This window comes from Desmodus rotundus, chromosome 8 (genome assembly GCF_022682495.2).
Source record: "Desmodus rotundus isolate HL8 chromosome 8, HLdesRot8A.1, whole genome shotgun sequence".
In the NCBI taxonomy this organism is placed as follows: Eukaryota; Metazoa; Chordata; class Mammalia; order Chiroptera; family Phyllostomidae; genus Desmodus; species Desmodus rotundus.
The window spans coordinates 79,071,789-79,094,647 of NC_071394.1; the positions used below are offsets into that span (position 1 = coordinate 79,071,789).

The window sequence follows — 22,859 nt, forward strand, 5'->3', positions numbered from 1 at the left end:
TCTCCAGGAATAGGAGCAAGAAAAGGAAGAGACTGGAGGAAATAATTCTACATACAAGGTCCTGAAAGCTTCAGTGATTTATTTTCCTTGGGCTATACTCTTAACCTGCCAAGAAATTATTCTGATAGAGTACTGTAGTTCCATTTTCCAAGAGCCTCAAATCCTCCAGGATAGAAATTATTTGGGATTTTTATTTCACATGGAAGCTCTAAATGGTTCCTACTGATCTCTCCCAATCTCTTCAATTGTCCTAAAAGTTTTGGTAACTTTAGAGATTCCTGAAACTTGAATATCTTCCTCACTCACCAATACTGACAGGCAGTGAGTTTGAAGGTTTAAGACCTTACTTTGGGTCTCTTCATTGGAAATTAGAAACCCTTGTGATAGCCGTGAAAGGCATTGGATTAGGGGTACATTCCTCAGGTCTGTGGCTCCCCCACCACACAAACACACATACACACACACACAAGCCCAATGACCCAAAGCTCCCACTTACACACTCTTGTCTTCTTAGTGCTCTGTGTCCTGTGGCCAAGGCGTGCAGCGGAGAAATGTGGGCTGTCAGATGGGAACACGCAAGGTAGCCAGCGAGACCGAGTGCAACCCCTACACCAGACCAGAGTCGGAGCGTTCCTGCCAAGCCCCGCTGTGTCCTCTCTATGCTTGGAGGGCAGAGGAATGGCAAGAAGTAAGTAGAGCCATGAAGTAGGCACTTGCCAGGGATTTTGCTCAACCCCCTTGCTATCATCACATCTATCCCCTGTGAAGCCTTCAAGCACAGTGACAAGGCTGGCTCACTCCCAAAGGTTTGTGGTCAGAGGCAGGCAGCTCACTCCCACAGGGCTGGGATGGCTCCTCCTTTTTTTACAATTCCTCTGCGTCCTTGAATGTTCCTAGTCTGGCTGCCTCCAGAGAAACTATAACAGGCGTTAGGCCAAATGCATGCAGATAAATGCATGCAGGAGGAGGAGAAATGTATGAAATTTTTTAAACATGTGTATCTAGACTTGGTTGTTCTGTGGCACACGGCCCCAGACAGACTCCAGTAGGACTGTATTCCTCCTCCTTCCAGGTCTTGGCTGTCAGGTAGGAGAGGGGCCCTCTCCGGAAACCCTGATTAATTAGTGAAGTATTTCACAACATTAAAAAAAATGATGGAATCTGAAGAATTACTCTGTTGATGCAGAAATAGACAGACTTGTTTTTCTCCCACTTAATGTTTGGTTAAAGAAAATGTTAATGTTTAATATTAATATTTTGTCATAGAATATACTAACTGTCCCCAAGGAAAAGTCTGGCTAAAAAGGTAAGACATTAATAGGAGCTAACCTCTGTATCCAGAACAGAAAATTCAATTGTAGAATAGGGGGAAAAAAGCGTTAGGAAGCAAAACCATGTCCATTGATACTGGAATGAAATAGAAAATGCCTACTGTTATTCACAATACCTAAGACATGGAAACAACCCACGTGTCCTTCAACAGATGACAGATAAAGAAGATGCAGTAAATATAGAGTGGTGGGCAAAAGTATGTTTACAGTTGAAATACAAATATGTAATACTATAATGAATAATAATATAAGAATGAACTGTTTCACATGAAATACAAATAAATAATGTAATAATTAAGAAATAATAACATAAGAATAAACTCTGTATTTTACATACTCACAACTATAAACCTCCTTTTGTCCCACACTGTGTCTATAAAAGAATACCACTCAGACATTAAAGAGATGAAATACTGCCATTTGTGACAACATGGTTGGATCTTGAGAGTATCATGCTCAGTGAAGTAAGTCAGGTAGAAAAGTGCAATTCCACTTTTTTCCAGTTTTATTGAATATAATTAACATATAGCATTGTATTCATTTTTGATGAAAACATGATGATTTGATATATGTGTATATTGCAAAATAATTACCACGGTAAGTTAAAATGACAGCATGATTGGATCTTGAGGGTATCATGCTAAGTAAGTGAGGTGGAAAAGTGTAAGAGCCATTTGTTGTCACTCATATGTGGAATATAGAACTGAAAGCAACAAACTAATCAACCAAACAAGAAGTAAACTCATAGACACAGACAACAGCTTGGTGGTGGTTAATAGAGGGAAAGGAGGAGGGAGGTTGAAGAGGATAAAGGGGGTCAAATATGGTGATGGAAGGAGACTAGACTTTAGGTGATAAGCATATAATACAGTGTCCAGATGCCAGATTATAAAGTTGTACACCTGAAATTTATATAGTGTCATTGACCAATGTTATCCCAATAAGTTTAAATTTAAAAAAGAAAGTGCATTCTGTAAAAGGTTTGAAGATACAAATAATAAGGCAAAAATTTACTACCAGGAAGAGTTTTTAGAACAGGGGTAAATTGTGGCCTGCACAGTGCTAAGTGCTTTATGTTCACCACCTCACTTAATCTTTATAACCACTAGACAAAGTGGGCATTATTATTATGACCCCATTTTTCAGTCGAGGAAACTAAGGTTCAGAGAGCCAATGTCATTTGTCCAAATGCCACATACCTAGCAATTTGAAGAATCAAGGCTCAATACTATGCTTATTTTCTTAGAACATTATGAAATACGACACTGTTCTTTTTTATTATTATTTTATACAAGTACTGTGGGTATTCCACTTTTTTCCAGTTTTATTGAACATAATTGACATATAGTATTGTATTCATTTTTGTCGAAAACATGATGATTTTATATATGTATATATTGCAAAATAATTACCACAGTAAGTTATAGTTAATATCTATTAACTGTAGTGAAATACTACAGCTATACAGCTAAATACTAATACTATTAACTATAGTGAACCATATAAGTGAAATCATATGGTTCTTGCACTTTTCTATCTGACTTACTTCACTTGGTTACCTCACATACCTACATATTGTTTTTCTCGTGATGAGAAGTTTAAGATCTACTCTCTTGGCATATTTTAAATATACAATATGGTATTGTCAACTATAGTCACCATGCTAGACATTACATCCCCAGGACTTACTTACCTTATACCTGGAAGTTTCTACCTTTTGACCAGCTTCTTCTCCATATTTGTAAGTTTGGTGTTTTAAATATTCTACCTATAAGTAGTATCATACAGTATTTGTCTTTCTCTGTCTGATTTATAGCACCACAATGCCCCCGAGCTCCATCCATGTTGTTGCAGATGGTAGGATTTCCTTTTTCTAATGGCTGAATTATATTCATATACACATACAAATATAATATATGTATATATTATATATATATTATAATTGAGAGAGAGAGACCCTATTTTCTGTATCTATTTATCCATTGGTGGACACTTAGGTTGCTTCCATATCTTGGCTGTTGTAAGTATTGCTGCAGTGAACATAGAGTACATACATCTTTTTGAGTTTGTTTTCTTTGGATAAATAACCAGGAGTATAATTACTGTATCATATGGTTGCTCTGGTTCTAATTTTCTGAGGACCCCCCATACTGTTTTACATAACGGCTGCACCAATTCATACTCCTACCAACAGTGCACGAGGGTTCCCTTTTCTCTACATTGTTGCCAACACTTGTTATTTCTTGTCTTCTTGATGATAGCCATTCTATCACGTGTGAGGTGATATGTATTGTGGTTTTGATTTACATTTCCTTGATGATTCGTGATGTTGAGAACCTTTTCATATATCCATTGTCCATTTTCTATGTCTTCTTTTGAGAAATGTCTCTTCAGGTCCCTTGCCTATTTTTAGTCTAATGTGGTCCCACTTATTTATTTTGTTTTTGTTGCCTTTGGTTTGGGTGTCAATCCAAAAAATCATTGCCAAGATTGATGTCAAGAAACTTACCCCTATGTTTTCTCCTAGGAGTTTTATGGTTTCAGGTGTTATGTTCAAGTCTTTCATCCATTTTGAATTGATTTTTGTGTATGGTGTAAGACAGGGATCCCATTTGATTCTTTTGCAGGTAGCTATTATCCTAACACCATTATTGAAGAGACTATCCTTTCCCCTTTGTATATTCTTGGCTCCTTTGTCATAAATTATCTCAGCATATATGTGTGTGGGTTTATTTCTAGGTACTCTATTCTATTCCATTGATATGTGTGTCTTTTTTATGCCAGTAACATACTGTTTTGATTACTATAGCTTTGTATCATAGGTTGAAATCAGGGTGCATGATGCCTCCAGCTTTGTTCTCCTTTCTCAAGATTTCTTTGGTAATTTGGGGGGTCTTTTGCAGGTCAATTCCCATACAAATTTTAGGATTTTAAAAAATTTCTGTGAAAAATGCCTTTTGTAATTTTGATAGGATTGCATGGAATCTAGAGTAGACATTTTAACAATATTAATTCTTCCAGTTCATGAGAATAGAATATCTTTTCAGTTATTTGTGTTTTCTTCAGTTTCTTTTATCAGTGTCTTACAGTGTTCAGTGTACTGGTCTTTCACCTTCTTGAATAAATTTATTCCTAGTTTTATTTTTTGATGCAATTTTAAATGGGATTTTTTTTTTAAGAACTACAGGCTTCGAATGTGTGGGGATTTAGCCTTCCAGCCCTGTCCTTCCCTCTTCCTCCCCCTCCTAATGGTTCCATTGTTTGCAGTCATCTCTTTCCTTTGGGCTTTCACCTTCTTTCTTCCTCCCACCTCCTCTGTCACCCACTCACTCTGCTACATTTTACCTGATACCTATGTGGGGCAGGCATGTGTCTTGACTTTCCTCCTTTCATCTAGTGACGCTTCTACTTAATGTCAGTGAGCGTGCCGAGACACAGCCTCAGAGCCCACTGAATGGGAGGTTTCCTCAGCCCACCCCTTTACAGGAAGTCATCTTCCTCTTACTAGTCCTTGGCAACCAGCAGAGCTCTTGTTTGCTTTTTGAGTGTGTACTTTCCTCTTTTGTTTCCCCCTGTTGACTATTAAAACTAGCCTGTTTGTTGACAAGATGTATTTCATGCAAGACACAAAGCAAATGGCACCCTCTTCTTTTTGAGAAATAATCCACACATCCATCTTGAGAAGTACAAGTTCTGCATATGTACAATAGCATCATCAACATATTTTATACAGCCACCCATGCTGTGCACTGCAGAACTCCAGAGGTACTGTTTCCATAGGCTGCAATGACAGAGGCACCCACTAGAGTTGTATAGCACAGTGGCCCTACTACTGATGATGATTTTTGAAAAGTCATACATCTTATTGTTTATTAAGCTATAGACTGAGCACTATGTGGAGAACCTCATTTAGCCTTTTCCATAAGTCTCTAGTGTAGTAATTAAATTTCTATCCTCACTTAAAAATGAGGAAACTTAGAGGCTTAGATAGGTTAATTCATCCAAGTTCATGCATTTACCAGGTAATAAGGCTGGGATTCAAAGCCCAGCAGCCTGAACTCTGGAACACATGCTCTGAATTTTATATTCCCCTGCCTTTTTGTTACCTCAGTTGAATAATTTTATTTCCCTCTTAATGGCTTTTCCAGCCTCTTACTGCAGAGGTGGCATCAAAGTAGAATTCCCTTGACTGGGTGACCACCCCCACCTGCTTCTAAAAATAAAATTCTTGGTCCAGTTGGTTGATGATCAGACATTAAGCCATGTGGTTGGACTGGGTGGAGGGGGGTCTTGATGATGTTGGAGCACTTCAGTGGACCACTTTTGTTTATTGTGAGGCCTGTTGGCTATGTGGGCGGAAGGGACATCAGTGTGCCTTCATGACAGCACACTGTATATAGCACCTGGACTTTCAGATGTAGGGCAAAATAATTGGAGAAGAGAAAAATGCTCTCTCCAGACATTAGTTGTCTCATTTTGTTTATGCCCTGGAAGTATCACATTGTTAACAAAAGATCATTCCATGTGTTGCTCTGAGAAATCAAGTTCTTTTTTTTAGATTTTATTATTATTATTATTTAGAGAGAGGGGAAGGGAGGGAGAAAGAGAAGGAGAGAAACTTCAATGTGTGGTTGCCTCACGTGCACCTCAGCATGTACCCTGACTGGGAATCAAACCAGTAACCCTTTGGTTCACAAGCTGGCATTTAATCCACTGAACCACGCCAGCCAGAGCCAGAAATCAAATTCTTATCTCTGGGCTCCAGTTAGCTCATCTGCTAAATGGGGATTATATGGCAGACTTTGTTGAAGGGATTAAAGGGTCGTGCTGAAGATTAAGTGAGAATAAATGAGGGGGTTCTGTACATTTTAGATCTTCCACCAATGCTGCTTCCCTTCAGTATAGTAGCCTTGGTGGAGAGCTCAGATGATGACCAGCACTGATGACCAGATGATTATCACAACGTTGGGCTTTTAATATCACCTGCCAACTTTAGGCTAGATACTTGGCCTCTCAGTGATCAGTTTTACTCACTTTGGGCTTATAATGCTCATGAAGCTGTTGGAATTTTTAAAAAGAAAAACAAATACTTTTAAAATTCCTTTATGATTATAAAATCATAAAGGATTTACTTATTAATAGTATTTTAATTTGACTTAAAGTTTTTCTTATAGCTGCAGAGGGCTTTCTGTCAAATTTGACCTCATGTGGTTTATGCATCTCTTAGCACTAATAAATAAATTTCCCAGGACTTGCAAGTTTTCTTTTTTCTTTTAAAATCTTTACCTGCAATACTCTCTCCTCCCCAGGAGCTCTATATCAGAAGGCTGCCCTGCTCTTTCCCTTACTTCAGTCACCCATGTGCATCCTTCAAGCCTCAGCCAAGACATCACTTTTTCTCAGGAGCCCATGCTGATCACTCCTCCACACTAGCAACTGTCTCAGATGACCCTCTATTAGCTCTTACTGCCCCATGAAAATACTCTGCTTTAGCATTTCCAGTCTGAATCTGTCGCCTGCTTTCCTTTTCTGTGTTATCTGCTGTTAGGGGTCAGAGAGCCTATTCACTAGTTTTTCCCACCATTCAGCATAGCACCTAGAGCATCAAAGGCACTTGTTGAATGAATAAAATGAATGGAGGGACAAAAAGAGAATTGGGAAGAAAGAAGGAAAGAAAGAAGGAAGGAAGGAAGGTAGGAAGGAAGGAAGGAAGGGAGGGAGGGAGGGAGAGAGGAAGGGAGGAAGGGAGGGAGGGGACTTTAAAGAAAAGTGTTTGCTAGTTGATAGCCTTTCTTCTTTAAATCTTTAGAATGTCTTTTAGAACAGTGAAGCAAACTCTGTTTTCTTATAAGTACAATTGTTTTATTTCCTTGTCACAGTGCCACGGACAAGCTGTGCTTGGATATGTCTGGCCTTTGCAGAGCTGCCCACCCCACAGCTGTTTGGCCCAGGGCAGGGACTTGGGTCACTCATACATATTTGGATTCTAAGAACTTTTATTGAGATCAGCTGTGGAGTGATTTCCAAGTTTATCTTCTTAGCACAGAAAAGTTAGAAATGAGCAGCAAGTCCTTGGTCAGATGGTATAAAGATTTTATAAAGTTTCCAATAGGGAGTGATCAGATTTTGATGTATGTACAAGGACCAGATATTAACTCTTTTATTCATTCAACAAATCTTTATCAAGCACCCACAACACCTACTACAGTGCCAGGTAGTAGGTGTGCATCAGGGATGCAGAAGAGATCATAGAATTGCCATGGTGGGGTTGACAGAGAAAGCAAGCAAATGGACATGTTACATGAAATTGCTAATTGTCAAAAGTGCTGTGACAGGAAAGAAACTAGATGCTGAGAGAGAGTGACAGGCCAGACCTACCTCTCTAGGGTGGTCAGGGGGCAAAGGGCAAGAGAAAGTGATTCCACATTGAAGGAAGAGGGAGGACAGAGCCCAGTGCACTTGCATAGAAAAGCAGAGTATGGCCTGAGCAGAGGAAGTGGGGACGAGATGCTGATATGAGGTTGGACTGCATGAGTGGCTGGGTTATGATGTGCCCTGTAGGCCAGGGAAAGGGTTTGGATTTTCTTTGGAACAGTGTAGGAGGTTTACAAGCCCCTTCAAGACCTGACTTCTGTCCACCTTCTGGAATTCCTATCTCAGACTGAAGGCTCTAACAACCCCAAACTGCTGTCATCATCCTGGCCCCATTTCCCCTTGACCTTCACCTCCAGCCTCCATGCATGCTGAGTCCCTCCTGAGCCAGCAGCCATCTCCTCCTTGCCTGATTCACTCACCAACACTTGCACTTCTCCTCCTTGTCCCCTGCTACGCAGCATCCCTTTCAGCACTGTGGGAACTCCCACCCCTTGTCCTCTTCTGCTGTCACAGTTGCAGAAGACCTTGATGGCTCCTTCCTCCATCACAATCACTGTTGTGAACCCACATCTGCTCACACAGCAACATAAGGCACCCTAAACATTAAAGCCAAGAGCCACCAGTTCCCGTGTTATCCTGACACATGGACCCCAAACTGGGAGAAGTAGCCACCCTGGGTGTCCTAATAGAGAGAGAAGGGGAGTAAGAGGATGTCAGGGCTGTCCCCAAGCACCCAGGACAGAACTTGGCCAGTTGAAATTACTGGCTGAAAGTGTGAATGACTTTAAAGTTATGAAATGTCTCCACAGTATTGTTTCTACTTTTTTCCTATGCAAAATATACTATTTTGGGGTAAAAGTGTTCAAAAGGTGTTCAAAAATTCACATTTCTGACTGTAACATGAGCTTTGAGAATAGAAGCTATTAGTAACTTAAGACTGCTTTTCCTTTAATTTAAAGCCATGTTAGATAAATTGATTGTCAACACTGTTCTATAACACAAAAACCTTTGCATGGCACACAGAACACAGTGCTGTTAAGTTCTGCATTTGTCCTGTGGCTTGTCTGTGCTAACGCTCCCTGATAATGGTAGCTGGCCCTGGAAACGACACAACAGATTCTTTCATCCCTGGAGAAAAGCAGCAACCTTAAAAGGTAGAGAACATGAATATGAAATGATTTTTGCCCCCCATCCCCACAATGGTTAGGGAATCTCACCAAAAGAGTGTAAAGCAGCTTGTTTTCAATCTTTAATTAAAGGAAAGACAGTTTCTCAAATAATTCTTTTTAGATCTTTACCCTGTGGCCAACCTACCTAGCTAAATAAAATAGTACATTAAACATTCATTTTAGGTCTTACCCTCAAATTTGGAAAGTTATCCCCCCACCCTGCTCCTAATGTGCTAATTTCAGCACATTAAAGGCTCATGTAGCCTGTGAGACAATGGGCAGGCTACCCAGTTCAGCCCAGTGCTGTGGTTATTTGCTTTCTCAATCACAGTGTGGCTGCAATTCCAGAAGGCTGGTGGTATGGCTTAGACACTTGGTATACTTTTTCCTAAAAGCTGTAATGAAATTTGAAAAAACCTGTTAGGATTAAAATGAGGCTAGTTGATCTTTCCAGCTGTTTTTCAGGACATTTCTAGATCATTTTCCAGGAGAAAGGAAAGAGTTCATAAATTTTAGCGGGGAAGTGATATTACCAAAAGCTGATAAAATCCAAAAGCATGGGGCTAGGCTTGCTTTCTGGTCACCCAGCCTCCTGCTCTAGTTCGGATGTATGGCTCCAAGAGTAAAGACTTGCTGTGTGATTTTAGAGCATCTGTTCGCTAATTCTAAAGCACTGAGCATTGTCAGTTACTTACTTCTATTTTTCTAAAAGTTATACTCAATTGTGGACTAAAAAGTCTACATACTAAACCTGACAAGCTCAAGGGAGGCCAGAAGGGTGGGTCCTACAAACTCAGAGACCTAAAGTAACCACATACAATGGTCTGAACATAAAAATTTCTAAGTAGAAGCGGGCCATGAGGGTAGTCACGTCCTAGGCCTGTAGCTTCCCTGACAAAGGTCAGTGTTTACTTAAGTGAGCCTGTCTGTTGTCCTTTTGCATCTAAGATAACATACCTTTGAAAGGTCAGGGTAATCTCTCTCCTTTTCCAGACCCCTCAGGCTACAACCTCTGCACCAGAGCACAGACGGAAGAACCCCTCATTGTTACCTTGTTTCCCCGAATTCCATCTCAATGTGCTGTAAATGTTAATTATTATCCATCCTGTACTATCTATGTAAAAGAAATATGTGTCTCTCCATTTTACTTTTTATCCAATCTCAGAGATTTCTCCACTTTGCTTTCTCCCACCACCCTAATCTATATCACCAGTGGATTTCATGTAACCCCCTTACGTCTCCTCTTTTGATCTAATGTATAGAATAAGCTGCAAAATTGCCATTCTTCAAAGCATTTTCTCAATCCATTGAGATTTTACTTCCTGGCAATTGATGTCAGTTTGGCTCAAATAAATTCATACAAATTTTCTACAGGTTTGGATGTTTCTTACACCAGGTAAAGTTTCCCAACTGCCTTTTCTACCATTGGCAAAAGAGTATTTATAAAGTAGTTAAACATTCTTCAAACCCTAGAGAGAGACATTTAACAAGCAGAAAGTGTTTAGTAATCCTTGCATTTCTGCTCTAACCTGTTACTCACTGACACAGAAGAAAGCCCTATGAGTCAGTGAGAATGACAGGACACGGGAAGGGTTAGTCTAGGTTGTCTGCTCAATCATGATCTTCTGAGTCACCTAAACTCTAAGGAATTCCTTTTTCTAAGGGGAGTTAAGCATTTTTTCTGCATATGTCTACACAGCACAGATTAACCATGTTTTGTTTTGTTTTGTAACATTCAGTGGCTCCCTAATGTACTTGGCATTTTTTAAATGAAGAAATAAAAATGTTATTACTTCACGATCATTCCCAGCATCCTCCAGGGGCACAGAAAACCCCAAAACCACTGAGCTGGGATTGAGCTCGGAACCGGACCCAGCCAGCCTCCTGCACTGGTTGGAAGGGATTTGCTCCTTCGTACTCATCTTATAGTGCTTCTGATTCATATTTGTGCCCCAGAAAAATTGCAAATAACTTCACATTTTAGATATAGAGGTTATCTTCCAAGCAGGAAAAATAAATTTTGAGTCAAGTTTGTAAGTGATAAGGGACTACCAGGACATACCATATATCCCTTCTACTTTCTGAAGAACAAAATGCCTCACAAAAGACAGGAATACAATGTGACCCAGCATCTCCACTCCTAGGGATATACCCAAAAGAATTGAAATCAGGTCTTAAACCTTGCACATGCTTGTCCACAGCAGCACTATTCACAGTAGTTAAAAGAAGGAAACAACCCACATGTCCATTGACATTTGAACAAAGTGTGGTATATCCATACATGGACTATTATTTAGCCATAGACAAGATACATGCTTAACATGGAAGAACCTTGAAAACATTATGCTACATGAAACAAGCCAGTCATGAAAGGACACATACTGGATAATCCCACTTGTATGAAATACCCAGAATAGGCAAATTCATAGAGACAGAAAGCAGAGAGATGGTTGCCATAGGCTGGGAGGATGGGGATGGAGAGTGACTGGCTAACGGGTCAAGAAAAACAAGAAGCATCACAGGAAAGAATTTCTTTCTTAATTTTATTTTTCAATTACAGTTTATATCGATATTATTTTTATATTAGTTTCAGGTATACACATACTGGTTAGACAATTATATATTTTACAAAGTGTTCTTTCTGATATTTCCAGTTCCCATCTGGCACCATACATAGTTATTACAACATTATTGGCTATATTCTTTATGCTGTACTTTACATTTTTGGTGACTATTTTATACCAGTTAGTACTTATTAATCCCTTCATATTTTCTACCCAGTCCCCCCACCACCCTCCCATCTGGCAACCATCTGTCTGTTCTCTGTATCTATGAGTCTGTTTCAGTTTTGCTTGTTTGTTTATTTTGTTCTCAAGATTCTACATATAAATGAAATCATATGGTATCTTTCTCTGACTGACTTATTTCACTAAGCATAATAACCTCTAGGTTCGTCCATGCTGTCACAAATGTTAAGATTTCATTCTTTGTATGGCTTAGTAATATTTTTTTGTATATTTGTACCACCACTTTTTTTATACACTCGTCTATTGATGGGAGCTTGGGTTTCTTCCATATCTTGACTATTGTAAATAACACTGCAATGAAAATAAGGGTGCATATATCCTTTCAAATTCATGTTTTGAGTTTCTTTGAATATATGCCCATAAATGGAGTCAGTCATAAAACAGTTCCACTTTTCATTTTTGAGGATCCTCCATACTGCTTTTCATAGTGGCTGCACCAGTCTGCATTCCCACCAATAGTGCAGAAGGATTCCCCTTTCTCCACGTCCTCTCCAACACTTGTTATTTGTGGATTTATTAATAACAGCCATTATGACAGGTGTGAGGTGATATCTCATTGTGGTTTTCATTTGCATCTCTCTGATGATTAGTGACATGGAGCACCTTTTCATATGACTGTTGGCCATTGTTAGAGAAGTATCTATTCAGGTCCTCTGCTCATTTTCTGATTGGATTGCTTGGTATTTTGTTGTTGAGTTGTATGAGTTCTTTACAAATTTTGGATATTAACACCTTATCGGATATTTCATTGGCAAACATCTTCTCCCATTCAGTAGGTTCTTTTTATTTTGTAGGTGGTAGTTTCCTTTGCTGTGTAAAAACATTTTAATTTCATGTAATCCCAGTTGTTTATTTATTTTTCTTTTGTTTCTCTTGCCCAAGGAGATATATCAGGAAAAAATATTGCTAACAGAAATGTCAGAGATTTTACTGACTATATTTTCTCCTAGGAGCTTTATGGTTTGGGGTCTTATATTTAAGTCTTTAATCCACTTTGAGTTTATTCTTGTATATGGGGTAATAAGGTGGCCTAGTTTCTTTCTTTCTTTTTTTTTTTTTTGCATGCATGCATCTGTTCAATTTTCTCAAAAAAGAATTTTGAGTTAAATTGACTCTGAAACTCAAGTGGACAGCATAGAGATAGGTCATTCTAGGACAAAACTTACCAGCTTCTCTGTTTTCCTCCCTTGGTTCATGGGAATAAAAGTATCAGTCCCTTCTACCCCATGAAGAATGTATGACCTGGGATAAGTTACTCAGGCTCACTATGGCCCCACTTTCTTCATCTGAAAAATGGAGATCAGAGCAACTACTAACCCTCACTCCCTAGCTCTCTCAGTCTTTAATGTTTGTCTTTGCTACTGAAATACACACTCCTCTCCAAGAGCAGGGGCTGTGCCATTGTGTGCACTCTTGTTCACCCAGGACACATCCCAGGGCCTGACACTTATTAGGAACTTGATGAAAATTGGCTGAACGACTGAGGATGAGAGCTGTTCACCTAGAGAAGAAAGGGCTATAGGGGACACTGGAAAAACTCTCCTCAAATCCCTGAAAAAGAATCATTGGTGAAAAATGCAACTTGTCCTTCATGCTGCTCTGAATTCAAACACTAAGACAAGACACTGGAATCTGCAGAGATATATTTATTTCTGTTTTAAAATGAAAGGGGCCACTTGGACAAGTAATGACTTTCCTGACTTGAGAGGTATATAGTCACCTGTTGAGTCAGGGAAAGGAGGAAATAAGAGTTTGAAAACCATTTGGCCATAGTTTTAAAAAGATTCCATGTTTGAGTGGGTATTTGAAGTAAACATACCTTCAGGTCCTTTCCAGACCTGACATCCATTCCTTCCCGGTTTCCTTCCTGCATTCAGACAGCCACTCACTGAATGCTTCTTGCTGCGCCAGGAGCAGTGTTGCAGGGAACTGGGTAAAAGTTTGAGATCTGGCCTCAGAGATCTCATGGTCTTAAGGGGCTATAGACAGGAAAACAAATAATTACAACAACAAGATATTATTTTTCTATATATAATAGATTATATATATATATATATATAACAACAGGATATTATTCTATTATTCTTCCACATCAACACTTGTTTTGTTTGTCTTTAATAGTGCACCAAGACTTGTGGTGAAGGCTCCAGGTACCGCAGGGTGATATGCATGGATGAGGAAAGAGGCAGCGAGGTTCATGGTGTGCGCTGTGACAGCAGCAAGCAGCCTGCCGACCGGGAGAGCTGTAGTTTGCAACCCTGCGAGTATGTCTGGATCACAGGAGAATGGTCGGAGGTATGTCCTGGGGATTCTGTAACTGTAGTTTTCAGGTCAACAACGAGCTGAGGGAAGCAAAGTGATGAAGGCAGGAATGTGGGAGACTCAACCCACCTGCCAGTTCTGCCTATGAGCGCTGAGTTCTCCAACAAGTCCCTCCTCCTTCCTGGGCCAGAGCCCCACATGTGCATATTGGGGGAGGTGCATCGGGTGGTCTGGGATCCCCTCAACTCTTCATTCTGTGATTCACCTTGATGTCTTGTTGGTGTGATTAGGAAGAAATTATTACAGGGGCTGCAAATTCATAAGATGCCTCTCAGTGCCTGAAGAGAATTAAGTATAAGAAAATGTCTCAGTGTCAGGAAGACAAATTAGCACATGGTGTGTAGGCCAGCTGAGGCCATGCAGAAATGCATGTCTGATCTTACTAAACTTGAGTTTTCAAAAGAGGACAAAAATCTGGAATTATATGTGAGATCTCCTAATGTGAAATTGTGGACTCAGATTATTCCTTTGAAACATTGTAGGCGGCAAACCAAACACATTCATGGGCTAGATGTGGGTTACCCATTTAACAACCTTTGATCCTGAAGAACAAAATAATTCTCCATATTATCCAAGGAATCTCAAGTATCGTTTTTTTTAAGATTTTTTAAATTTATTCTTAGACAAAGGGGAAGGGAGGGAGAAAGAGAGAGAGAGAAATATCAATGTGTGGTTCCCTCTCACGTGTCCCCTACTGGGGACCTGGCCCACAACCCAGGCATGTGCCCTGACTGGGAATTGAACCAGCGACCCTTTGGTTCGCAGGCCCGCACTCAATCCTCTGAGTCACACCAGCCAGGGCCTCAAGTATCCGTTTTTCCCTACCTCCTCCAGATGTAGTGCCTATCTGGACACTTTTATTATTAATCCACCAATAGTAATAATAGCATGATTGTATTATTTTCAACCCTCATGATATTTTCAAATACTGAAATATCTATAACATCAAAACCAGTTGCCATTTGCCAAAAAAAATCTAGAGATGGGAAAGGGAAGCATCTGGGCTCATAGCAAAGGTACTTGCTGTCACTGGGTCTCTTCAAGTTTCAGTGTGTTGAATGTTGGGTTGTTTCTGTACTAAAGGTGATACTGAAGTCTTTTCTAACTCTGCCTCTCCGTCCTTCCCTCTACTCCAGTGGTTTTGTCTCCTCTGACATTTGGCGATGTCTGGAGACATTTTGGGTTGTCACAACTTGGGGAGATGAGATGCCCCTGACATCTGGTAGGCCAGGGGCTCTGCCAAACCCTCTGTCATGCCTGGGACACTCCCATCACCTTAGCCAGTCTTTGGTGTGTTGTTATTATTCTGCCAAAAGAGTTTTGGTTTCTTTCTAAGATTTGAGTCATGTTACCACTATAGCTTTAATAAAACCTTAATCTTAACCCCTAAAAGATGAGATACAGAGACGATTTTAGAAAAGAAAAAACAACCTACCACACGTCTGCAAATTCTCAGATGTATCAGAGATTTTAAAAAATCTACAAATGTACAAAGTTTAGAGGGTTGGAGACAGGGCCTCCCATAGATACAAGGAACGAGAGAAGGGACCTGTAAGGGAAATGATGCCAAAGGGACAGGACCAGAATTCCCTCTAGAAGAGCACCGTCACCTGAGGTTCTTGGTACTCTTGTCTGCATACAGCCCCACCTGAATCTGTGATGGCTGCGGCCAGATTAGAAAGTAGGGGTTCCCTCAGCCCTGGCTGGTACATTTCCCTGTTGGGTCTGAGTGTATCACTGAAGCAGGGAGCCCACATCCTTACTGTTTCATTTTATTTTACCATAATTTGCCAATTAGAAAGTAAGCCACCTTCATGGTGAAACAATCAGGTGACCCCAAAGCAGGGAGAATCAACAGTAAGGTTTTCCTCCCCACTCTCCCCATCCCAGAGAGGAGCCTCCTACACTTCTCACCGCTGGTCTGAAATGGATTAAGGAAACCAGAGGCAGCATGTATTCTTTCCAGATACTTTTCAGAGATGTGAAGGCTTCTGAATAAACCGTGACCATATTCGGGTTCAGTTCCATCAGCAAAGGCCTGTCTGCCGCTGGATCATGGCATAAATGGCCACGGGGCTGCTTTGGTTTCTGTTTTGCAAGGGTCCAGTTCCCAGGACTTGCCTTCCTTCCCTGACGTGCAGCCCTGTATCTGTACAGACTGAGGTCATGGCACGCAGTGTGGGGTGGCCACGCTAAAATACCCACAGCTAGAAATAGAGCATGTGTTAGCCACCTGTCCACACGTGAAACACCCGGGACTAGCCTCACACCGCCTGGCCCTGACGTCAGCTGCATCTTCAGGCCTTTGAACAGCACAGCCAAAGAAGGAAGAAATGTACCCACAGCATCGCATATGCAGGTCTTGAGCCAGCTGGAAGGAATGCTCTGCGTGCTTCTGGCTGGGCCTGTTCCCCCCTGCCCCAGGGGATGGCTTCAGGAAAAGGCTTCTCCCCAGAAAAGTTTCAGGAAAGGAAAGCCATGTGGCTTAAAGTAACAGCTCAGGAGATGTTAGGAAAGAGCACACTGTGGCTTTTAAAGGCAAGTAAGAGCTGATGGAAGCTTTGGTCCCTCCCCCTAGAAAAGCAGCACACACCACAAGATGCGCGCTGCCTCTGGGGCTCCCTCTCCCTCCTCAGAGAGCCTTCGGTGGCACTGTCACTGGGGATGGCCAGTTATCTGATGACTCTGACTAAAAATATCATCAAAACTAAATTTGTTGTAATTCATATTTATTTTTAAATAATATATTATATAAAATACTTAGCTGGGGACATTGAACAGGATATAAATAACCAATTAGATGTCCCATCACAGAAGGGAGCTGGGACACTAATACAACATTTGTTCCTTCTCCTTTTCTGTATCTCTGAGTATTTTTAAATACATTCTAATTATGACAAAAAGGCTAAATGACTGCATGAGAGAGAAAGAGAGAAAGAGAGAGAGAGAGAAGCAGAAAGGTAACATTTTAGTCAATATATGTAGCCACGGAGACGGAAGAGAGAAGCACATTAGCTGGAAGTCAGATGGAAAAGCAGGCAGCATGGACTAGGAGAGGAAACTGTCCCAGGATCCTCTTTTGGCTGCGTGCTTGGATTTCACACTCTTCTCAGATGGGCTCTGGCTCTCTCTCCATCCCACTCGGTCAATTCTCTGTTGTGGTCGTTGTAGGTTTAGAAAAACATGATTTGTCAGCCAGTGTGTCGGCTGTAGAGAATGTAAATTAAACCAATGACAGCTGGAACTCACCCCTCTCCACATTTTCCCTCTGCCCTTGAACCCCAGAGAAGAGGCTTGAGGTGCCCCCATCCTCCGCAGAGGGGCAGTGGGAGCACTAGACCCATCGTGTAGGGCACCTGTGTCCTGTGTGCTAGGGGCTGCTGCTCAAAGTGCAACAAGCTAATAAACTGAAAGCCTCAGCAGCATTGTCACAGGTTCAGCCTGCCAGGTGGGGCAGCAGTGTGCTGGGGCTCCCCCCAGGCCCTGCTCCAGCCTCTCCCCTCACTCCTCTCTCCTCAGTGCTCAGTGACCTGTGGAAAGGGCTACAAGCAAAGACTCGTCTCCTGTAGTGAGATTTACACCGGGAAGGAGAATTATGAGTATGGCCACCAAGCTGCCACCGACTGCCCAGGCACGCAGCCCCCCAGTGTCCACCCCTGCTACCTGAGAGAGTGCCCCATCTCGGCCACCTGGAGAGTGGGCAACTGGGGAAGCGTAAGTAGATGGCTGAGTTATCAAATAGAAAAGCTTTTGGATCAAAAACCCCATCTTAAAAGTGGTCTGCCTGACCTACCCAGAGTCATTCTCATTCTAGAAGAGACCCTGGTGAGAAACAGCAGTTAGCACTCAAAATGGGCTTGCTTGGCGGTGTGGCCAGTCAAGTGCTCAGCACATGCACTCTGAAGCCAGGCAGCCTCTGGCTGATTCCTGGTTCGGCCGCCTCCCAGTCAAATGACCTTGGTCGGTTTCAGAACTTCTGAGTCTCAGTTCACTCATCTGCAAAATGGGTGGCTGTGATTCAGATGGACGTGGTTAATGCAGAAAAAGCACTTAGGTTATAATTACCCGTTTTAAGTTTCATATGCTCTCCACACTTCAGATTAAAAAGCACCTAGCACTTTGTCACTTAATGAGTTTTAGTTGTTACTTCTGTTGCTAAGAAGTCTCTGTGTTCTAGTCCTTCTGCAAGGTATCGGGAATTCTTGATTGCATTAGGGGTACAGTGAGAATATTTTAAACTGGAGCTGCGCTGGGAAACCTCCACAGCCCCTGGCCCCTTGATTGCTCAGTGTCATAAAGTGATCAGGCAAAAGCACAGGACCAGCTGAAAATCGTTAGCTTTTGAATCCTGGCTCTATCATGACCTTGAACAAATTTCTTAACATTTGAGCCCTAATCTCCTCTCTGTAAAAAATAGAATAATGAAAGTACTATCTCAGGGTTACTGTAAGGTTTAAATGAGAATATAAAATTATATTATCATATGTATGAATACATAGGGAACTATGTATGTGGGTAGGCAGGTATACGTAAATGCTCAACACAGGGATGGGTCCATAGTAAGTGATCAATATCTCAGCTACTTGTTTCGGCAACAGAGGGCCTGAAATGACACGCTGTACATGCCATCAGGCCTGGGGCACCACACCATCGAAGACCAGGCCTCCCAGGTTCAGTGACCATATCACTGACTCTTCTCTGCCTTGTAGTGCTCAGTGTCTTGTGGCATTGGAGTGAGACACAGATCTGTGCAATGTTTAACCAACGAGGACCAGCCCAGCCACTTATGTCCCGATGATCTGAAGCCAGAAGAGAGAAAAACCTGCCATAATATCTATAACTGTAAGTTGGGCAAGTGAAGCCATCTTTCAGAAGCAAGAACAGGGTTTCTCTACTTGTTTGCCTGCCCATTTTGGAAATGTACAGTTTATTTTAAAGAAAGTGTCCTCTTGCCCTGACCGGTGTGGCTCAGTTTGTGGTGCAAACCGAAAGGTCCCTAGTTCGATTCACAGTCAGGGCACATGCCTGGGTTGTGGGCCAGGTCCCTGCTTCGGGGCCTGTGAGAGGCAACCAATCAATGTTCCTTTGGCACATCGATGTTTCTTTCTCTCTCTCTCTCCCCTCCCTTCCTCTCCCTCTCTCTAAAAATAAATAAATAAAATCTTTTAAGAAAAAGAGGAAAGGAAAGAAGTTGCCCCCTTTGCTGACTATGGAGCATCACACGTCATTTTTGCATCTCGTGTTTTCTAGGTGAGTTACCCCAGAACTGCAAGGAAGTAAAAAGACTGAACGGTGCCACCGAAGATGGTGAATATTTCCTGACCATCAAAGGAAAGCCCCTGAAGGTGAACATCAAACATCAGGCTTTATTCCTCTAATGTCTTCAGAGTGAGTGTCCCTGGCTCTCATCGTCCCCTTTCTGAGCCACCCCCGTCGGTTCTTTCTGGTCTGCCTTTCAGATATTCTGCGCAGGGATGCAGTCCGACCACCCCAAGGAGTACCTGACACTGGTCCATGGTGACTCTGAGAACTTCTCCGAGGTTTATGGGTACAGGTAGGAAAGCTCAGGCTCAGAGGAGCCAGGCGCGTGGAGACCCCTGGAAATACCTTCCCATCCTCATCAGAACATTCTCTCTGTGATGCAGGTTGCACAACCCCACCGAATGCCCCTACAATGGGAGCCGGCGCGATGACTGCCAGTGTCGGAAGGACTACACAGCAGCTGGGTTTTCCAGCTTCCAGAAAATCAGAATAGACCTGATCACCATGCAGATAATAAGTAGGTACAGTGGCATGTCATTTGTTATTGTGTTCATTAGTCTCTCCATTCAGTCAGGAGGGAGTCTGGGACGAGGAGCCCAGGGTGCAAAGAGGGTGTAGACTTATTGTCCTAAGCCACCTGAGGGCAGGCTTGCTCCTTTCTGTTCCCTGCTGTACCTCAGCCTCAGCCTCAGACACGTGATGAATAAATGAATGGAGGAGATGTACGCATATTAAAGGACCCCATTGCAGTGGTGGAGTCAGAGCAGCATCCCCAAAATATGACATCAAAATTGAGTCCTCAAGGCCAAGCAGGAGTTAGCCAGGCCGACGGTACCTGTGTGGGCACAGCAAGGAAGGTAGCTGACGTTTCTGAGCGAGAAGAAAGAGCAGATACAAAGCGCAGAACTGAGAGATGCATGTGGCCCATCCAACCCCCACCCACTGCCACCAGCTCAGTGCGCACACATGGATGGGGATAAACTAATTTTATTTGATTGTTGATTTACACAGAAAAAACGGAGCACAGAATTACCTTTCTTTAAAGTGGCCTGGGCGTGGGCTGTTTTCATACTCTGGCCAGCACTGCATTTTTGTTAGGGTCATTCATCATAGGAGTGGTTAAAGACAGCTCAGATAGCCAAACATGTTCCCCTGAACAGGGGAAAAGCAGAAATAATGAGTAATTAATTTTCCTTATTAACACTGCACCCATAATACTGCATCGCTTTCCCCTTGAGGTACACTAAACTCGATTTGTGCCAATATAGGGTTAATTGCTTTTAGCTGGACCGATTAGGGCTAATGGCAAAGGCTCTGCAGTTTCTCACTTAGAAATGCCCCACCATCCCCCTTCCTGGCTGCCCCCCGAGCTTCTTCCAGGGCCCCTTTCCTACAGGACGGGGGACTCAGATCTTCCTCCCACCAAAACATGGTTAACTGCAGAAGATTCCAGAAAGACAAGGCAGAAAGGTAAAAGTCTGCCTCTGGCTCCAGTTCCTCCAGCGACAATTTTTGCAGGGTTCTCAGTCTGTCTCCTGGTCCCCCTTCCCCATTTGCAGAGCTGGTCTTGGGAGCTACAAGATGGTAAAAAAGATGAGCATTGTTTTTATTGGCTGAAAAAAAAAACTAGAAGGCAGCCCCAAACTTGAGAAACTGCCATTAATACTTTCAAGATGTGGGTTCTAATTGCTCCACATTTTGGCAATAACAGTGCTTGGGCCGCGGGAGGACAGAGGAAGCCTCAGGGAATAACTGCGAAGTTGCTGGAATGCTTTTCTGACTTACTTCCCAGGTCCTGAAGCCTCGGAGGCCACACCACGTGCACAAGGCTCAGAGTCTTTCCATTACACTGTGTTTAAGCAAGGCAGTTCACGTATTTATTTATATAGGATTCGATTCCAAAGCCATCCTGAACCCCTTTTTTGGCTTCCTTGCTGTAAGGAGACAGGACATAAAACCCAGGGAGAGGCTCTCAGAACCACAGTATAATGAGGAAAAAGCCAGAGCACATCTGGATCCATTTGCTCACTAATCATACTTTGTTTTGTTTTTTTCCCTCTCCCACCCCTCTTACTATTTCTCTTGCTATTCTTCTTCCCTGCTCTCTCCTTGTTAATATCCTGTCCCTTCCCTACTCTCCCACTGTCACCTCTCTTCTCCTTTTAACCCATCTCCAAACCCCACAGCCACTGACTTACAGTTTGCAAGGACCAGCGAAGGGCATCCCGTGCCTTTTGCCACCGCTGGGGACTGCTACAGTGCCAGCAAGTGCCCACAGGTAAGCTGGAAGCCTGCCCTGGGCACACTGGGAGGCTTCTGTTCCTGGGAATGCAGTTAGCACAGCTGCTGTGGAAGACGGCTTGGCTCCTCAAATACTCACAGCTCTTTAATCTTGTCTGATTCCACTCCTAGGAGTGTTTCCTAAGGAAATGATTATAGCTACCTGCCAAACCTCTACGTTTAGCAAAATGCACCTATTACAATGGTAAAAATTTAGAAACAAATTAGATGTTGGATAATGGACGGCTTGGTTATAAGCAAATGATGGTAGCTAATAAAATGAATATTATGGAGTCAGTGACATGCTGGTAAATGTTTAATGACTGGCTCTCCAAGAAAAAGAAAAAAGCAGCCCTGCTTTGTAGCATTTGCCAATCTCCATGGTGTAAGTATCTTCCCCCCACCTGCTCTACTGATTTCAAGCCATCAACATTATGTCACTAAATGGAGAGCTGAGGAGAGACACAATCAGCTCTCGACAGCCAGTACAAATCGACTCCAACACACCACTGTCAGCATTAAAAATCCTGACTATTATATGATATGGAACGCGGTCACCCTGCCTTCAGATGTATATAAAACGTGCACTGTTCAGACCAAGAACACTGCATCTTCCACTGTATTCGCTCCCCAGCAGCACAGCTGACAGCAATCTTCCTGCCTGTCTTGCAGTTCCATACCTTCTTGCCTCCGTGGAGGTGTGACAGGTTTTAACTTGCCTTCTGAAACATGCTGTAACCCTCAGCCTGGGCTAACTCGGTAAGACAGCCACCAGTCTTTGCCAGAAGCTTCTGCAGTGCGAAGTTAAGATGAACAATGAGTTAGGTGATTCCCGACAGGAGAACTTGGCCCCCATTTTTTCTTTGGTTTGCATAAGTTCTTCACAAGGCTATCATTACACTCTGTGTCTGGAATTTCCCACTTTGCCTGTGCACCTTGGAAAGGCTGGGGATTGGGTGATGCCTTCCGAACCCCAGGATAGATTTACACCCAACCACAGGGACCATCCAAAGACAAACACATCTGAATTTTCTTTTAAGGAAGTATTTTCTCAGCCCCAAGCTTTAGAAAGCATTGCTAAATGTTTTAGAGAAGTGAAAAGGAAGCTCTCAGGGGAGAAAGACAATAAACAAAGGACATAATGGTAAAAAGGGCCTTTTCTCCATTACCCAGGAATTGAAAACTTTTGAAGTGTAGTTTCTTTAGAGTAGCTGATGACTTCAAAAACCTCACAGGTAAGGGCTTCATTCTAACAGCTAACAGATTGCTCCTGTCCCACCTTTTTCAAGTCTTAGGGTTCTCTCCTATTCACA

At 42.3% G+C, this 22,859-nt stretch overlaps 1 protein-coding gene across 1 annotated transcript in view; it reads left to right on the forward strand.

Moving 5' to 3' along the window:
* Positions 1 to 22,859, forward strand: part of ADAMTS9 (ADAM metallopeptidase with thrombospondin type 1 motif 9) — a 164,678-nt gene that overhangs the window by 126,093 nt on the left and 15,726 nt on the right. The window contains exons 30-37 of the mRNA XM_053929461.1: positions 515 to 688; positions 13,804 to 13,977; positions 17,524 to 17,718; positions 18,714 to 18,846; positions 19,255 to 19,349; positions 19,464 to 19,558; positions 19,650 to 19,783; positions 21,453 to 21,544. Of these exons, the coding sequence (XP_053785436.1) occupies positions 515 to 688; positions 13,804 to 13,977; positions 17,524 to 17,718; positions 18,714 to 18,846; positions 19,255 to 19,349; positions 19,464 to 19,558; positions 19,650 to 19,783; positions 21,453 to 21,544 (1,092 nt within the window). The remainder of the gene's footprint in view (positions 1 to 514; positions 689 to 13,803; positions 13,978 to 17,523; positions 17,719 to 18,713; positions 18,847 to 19,254; positions 19,350 to 19,463; positions 19,559 to 19,649; positions 19,784 to 21,452; positions 21,545 to 22,859) is intronic.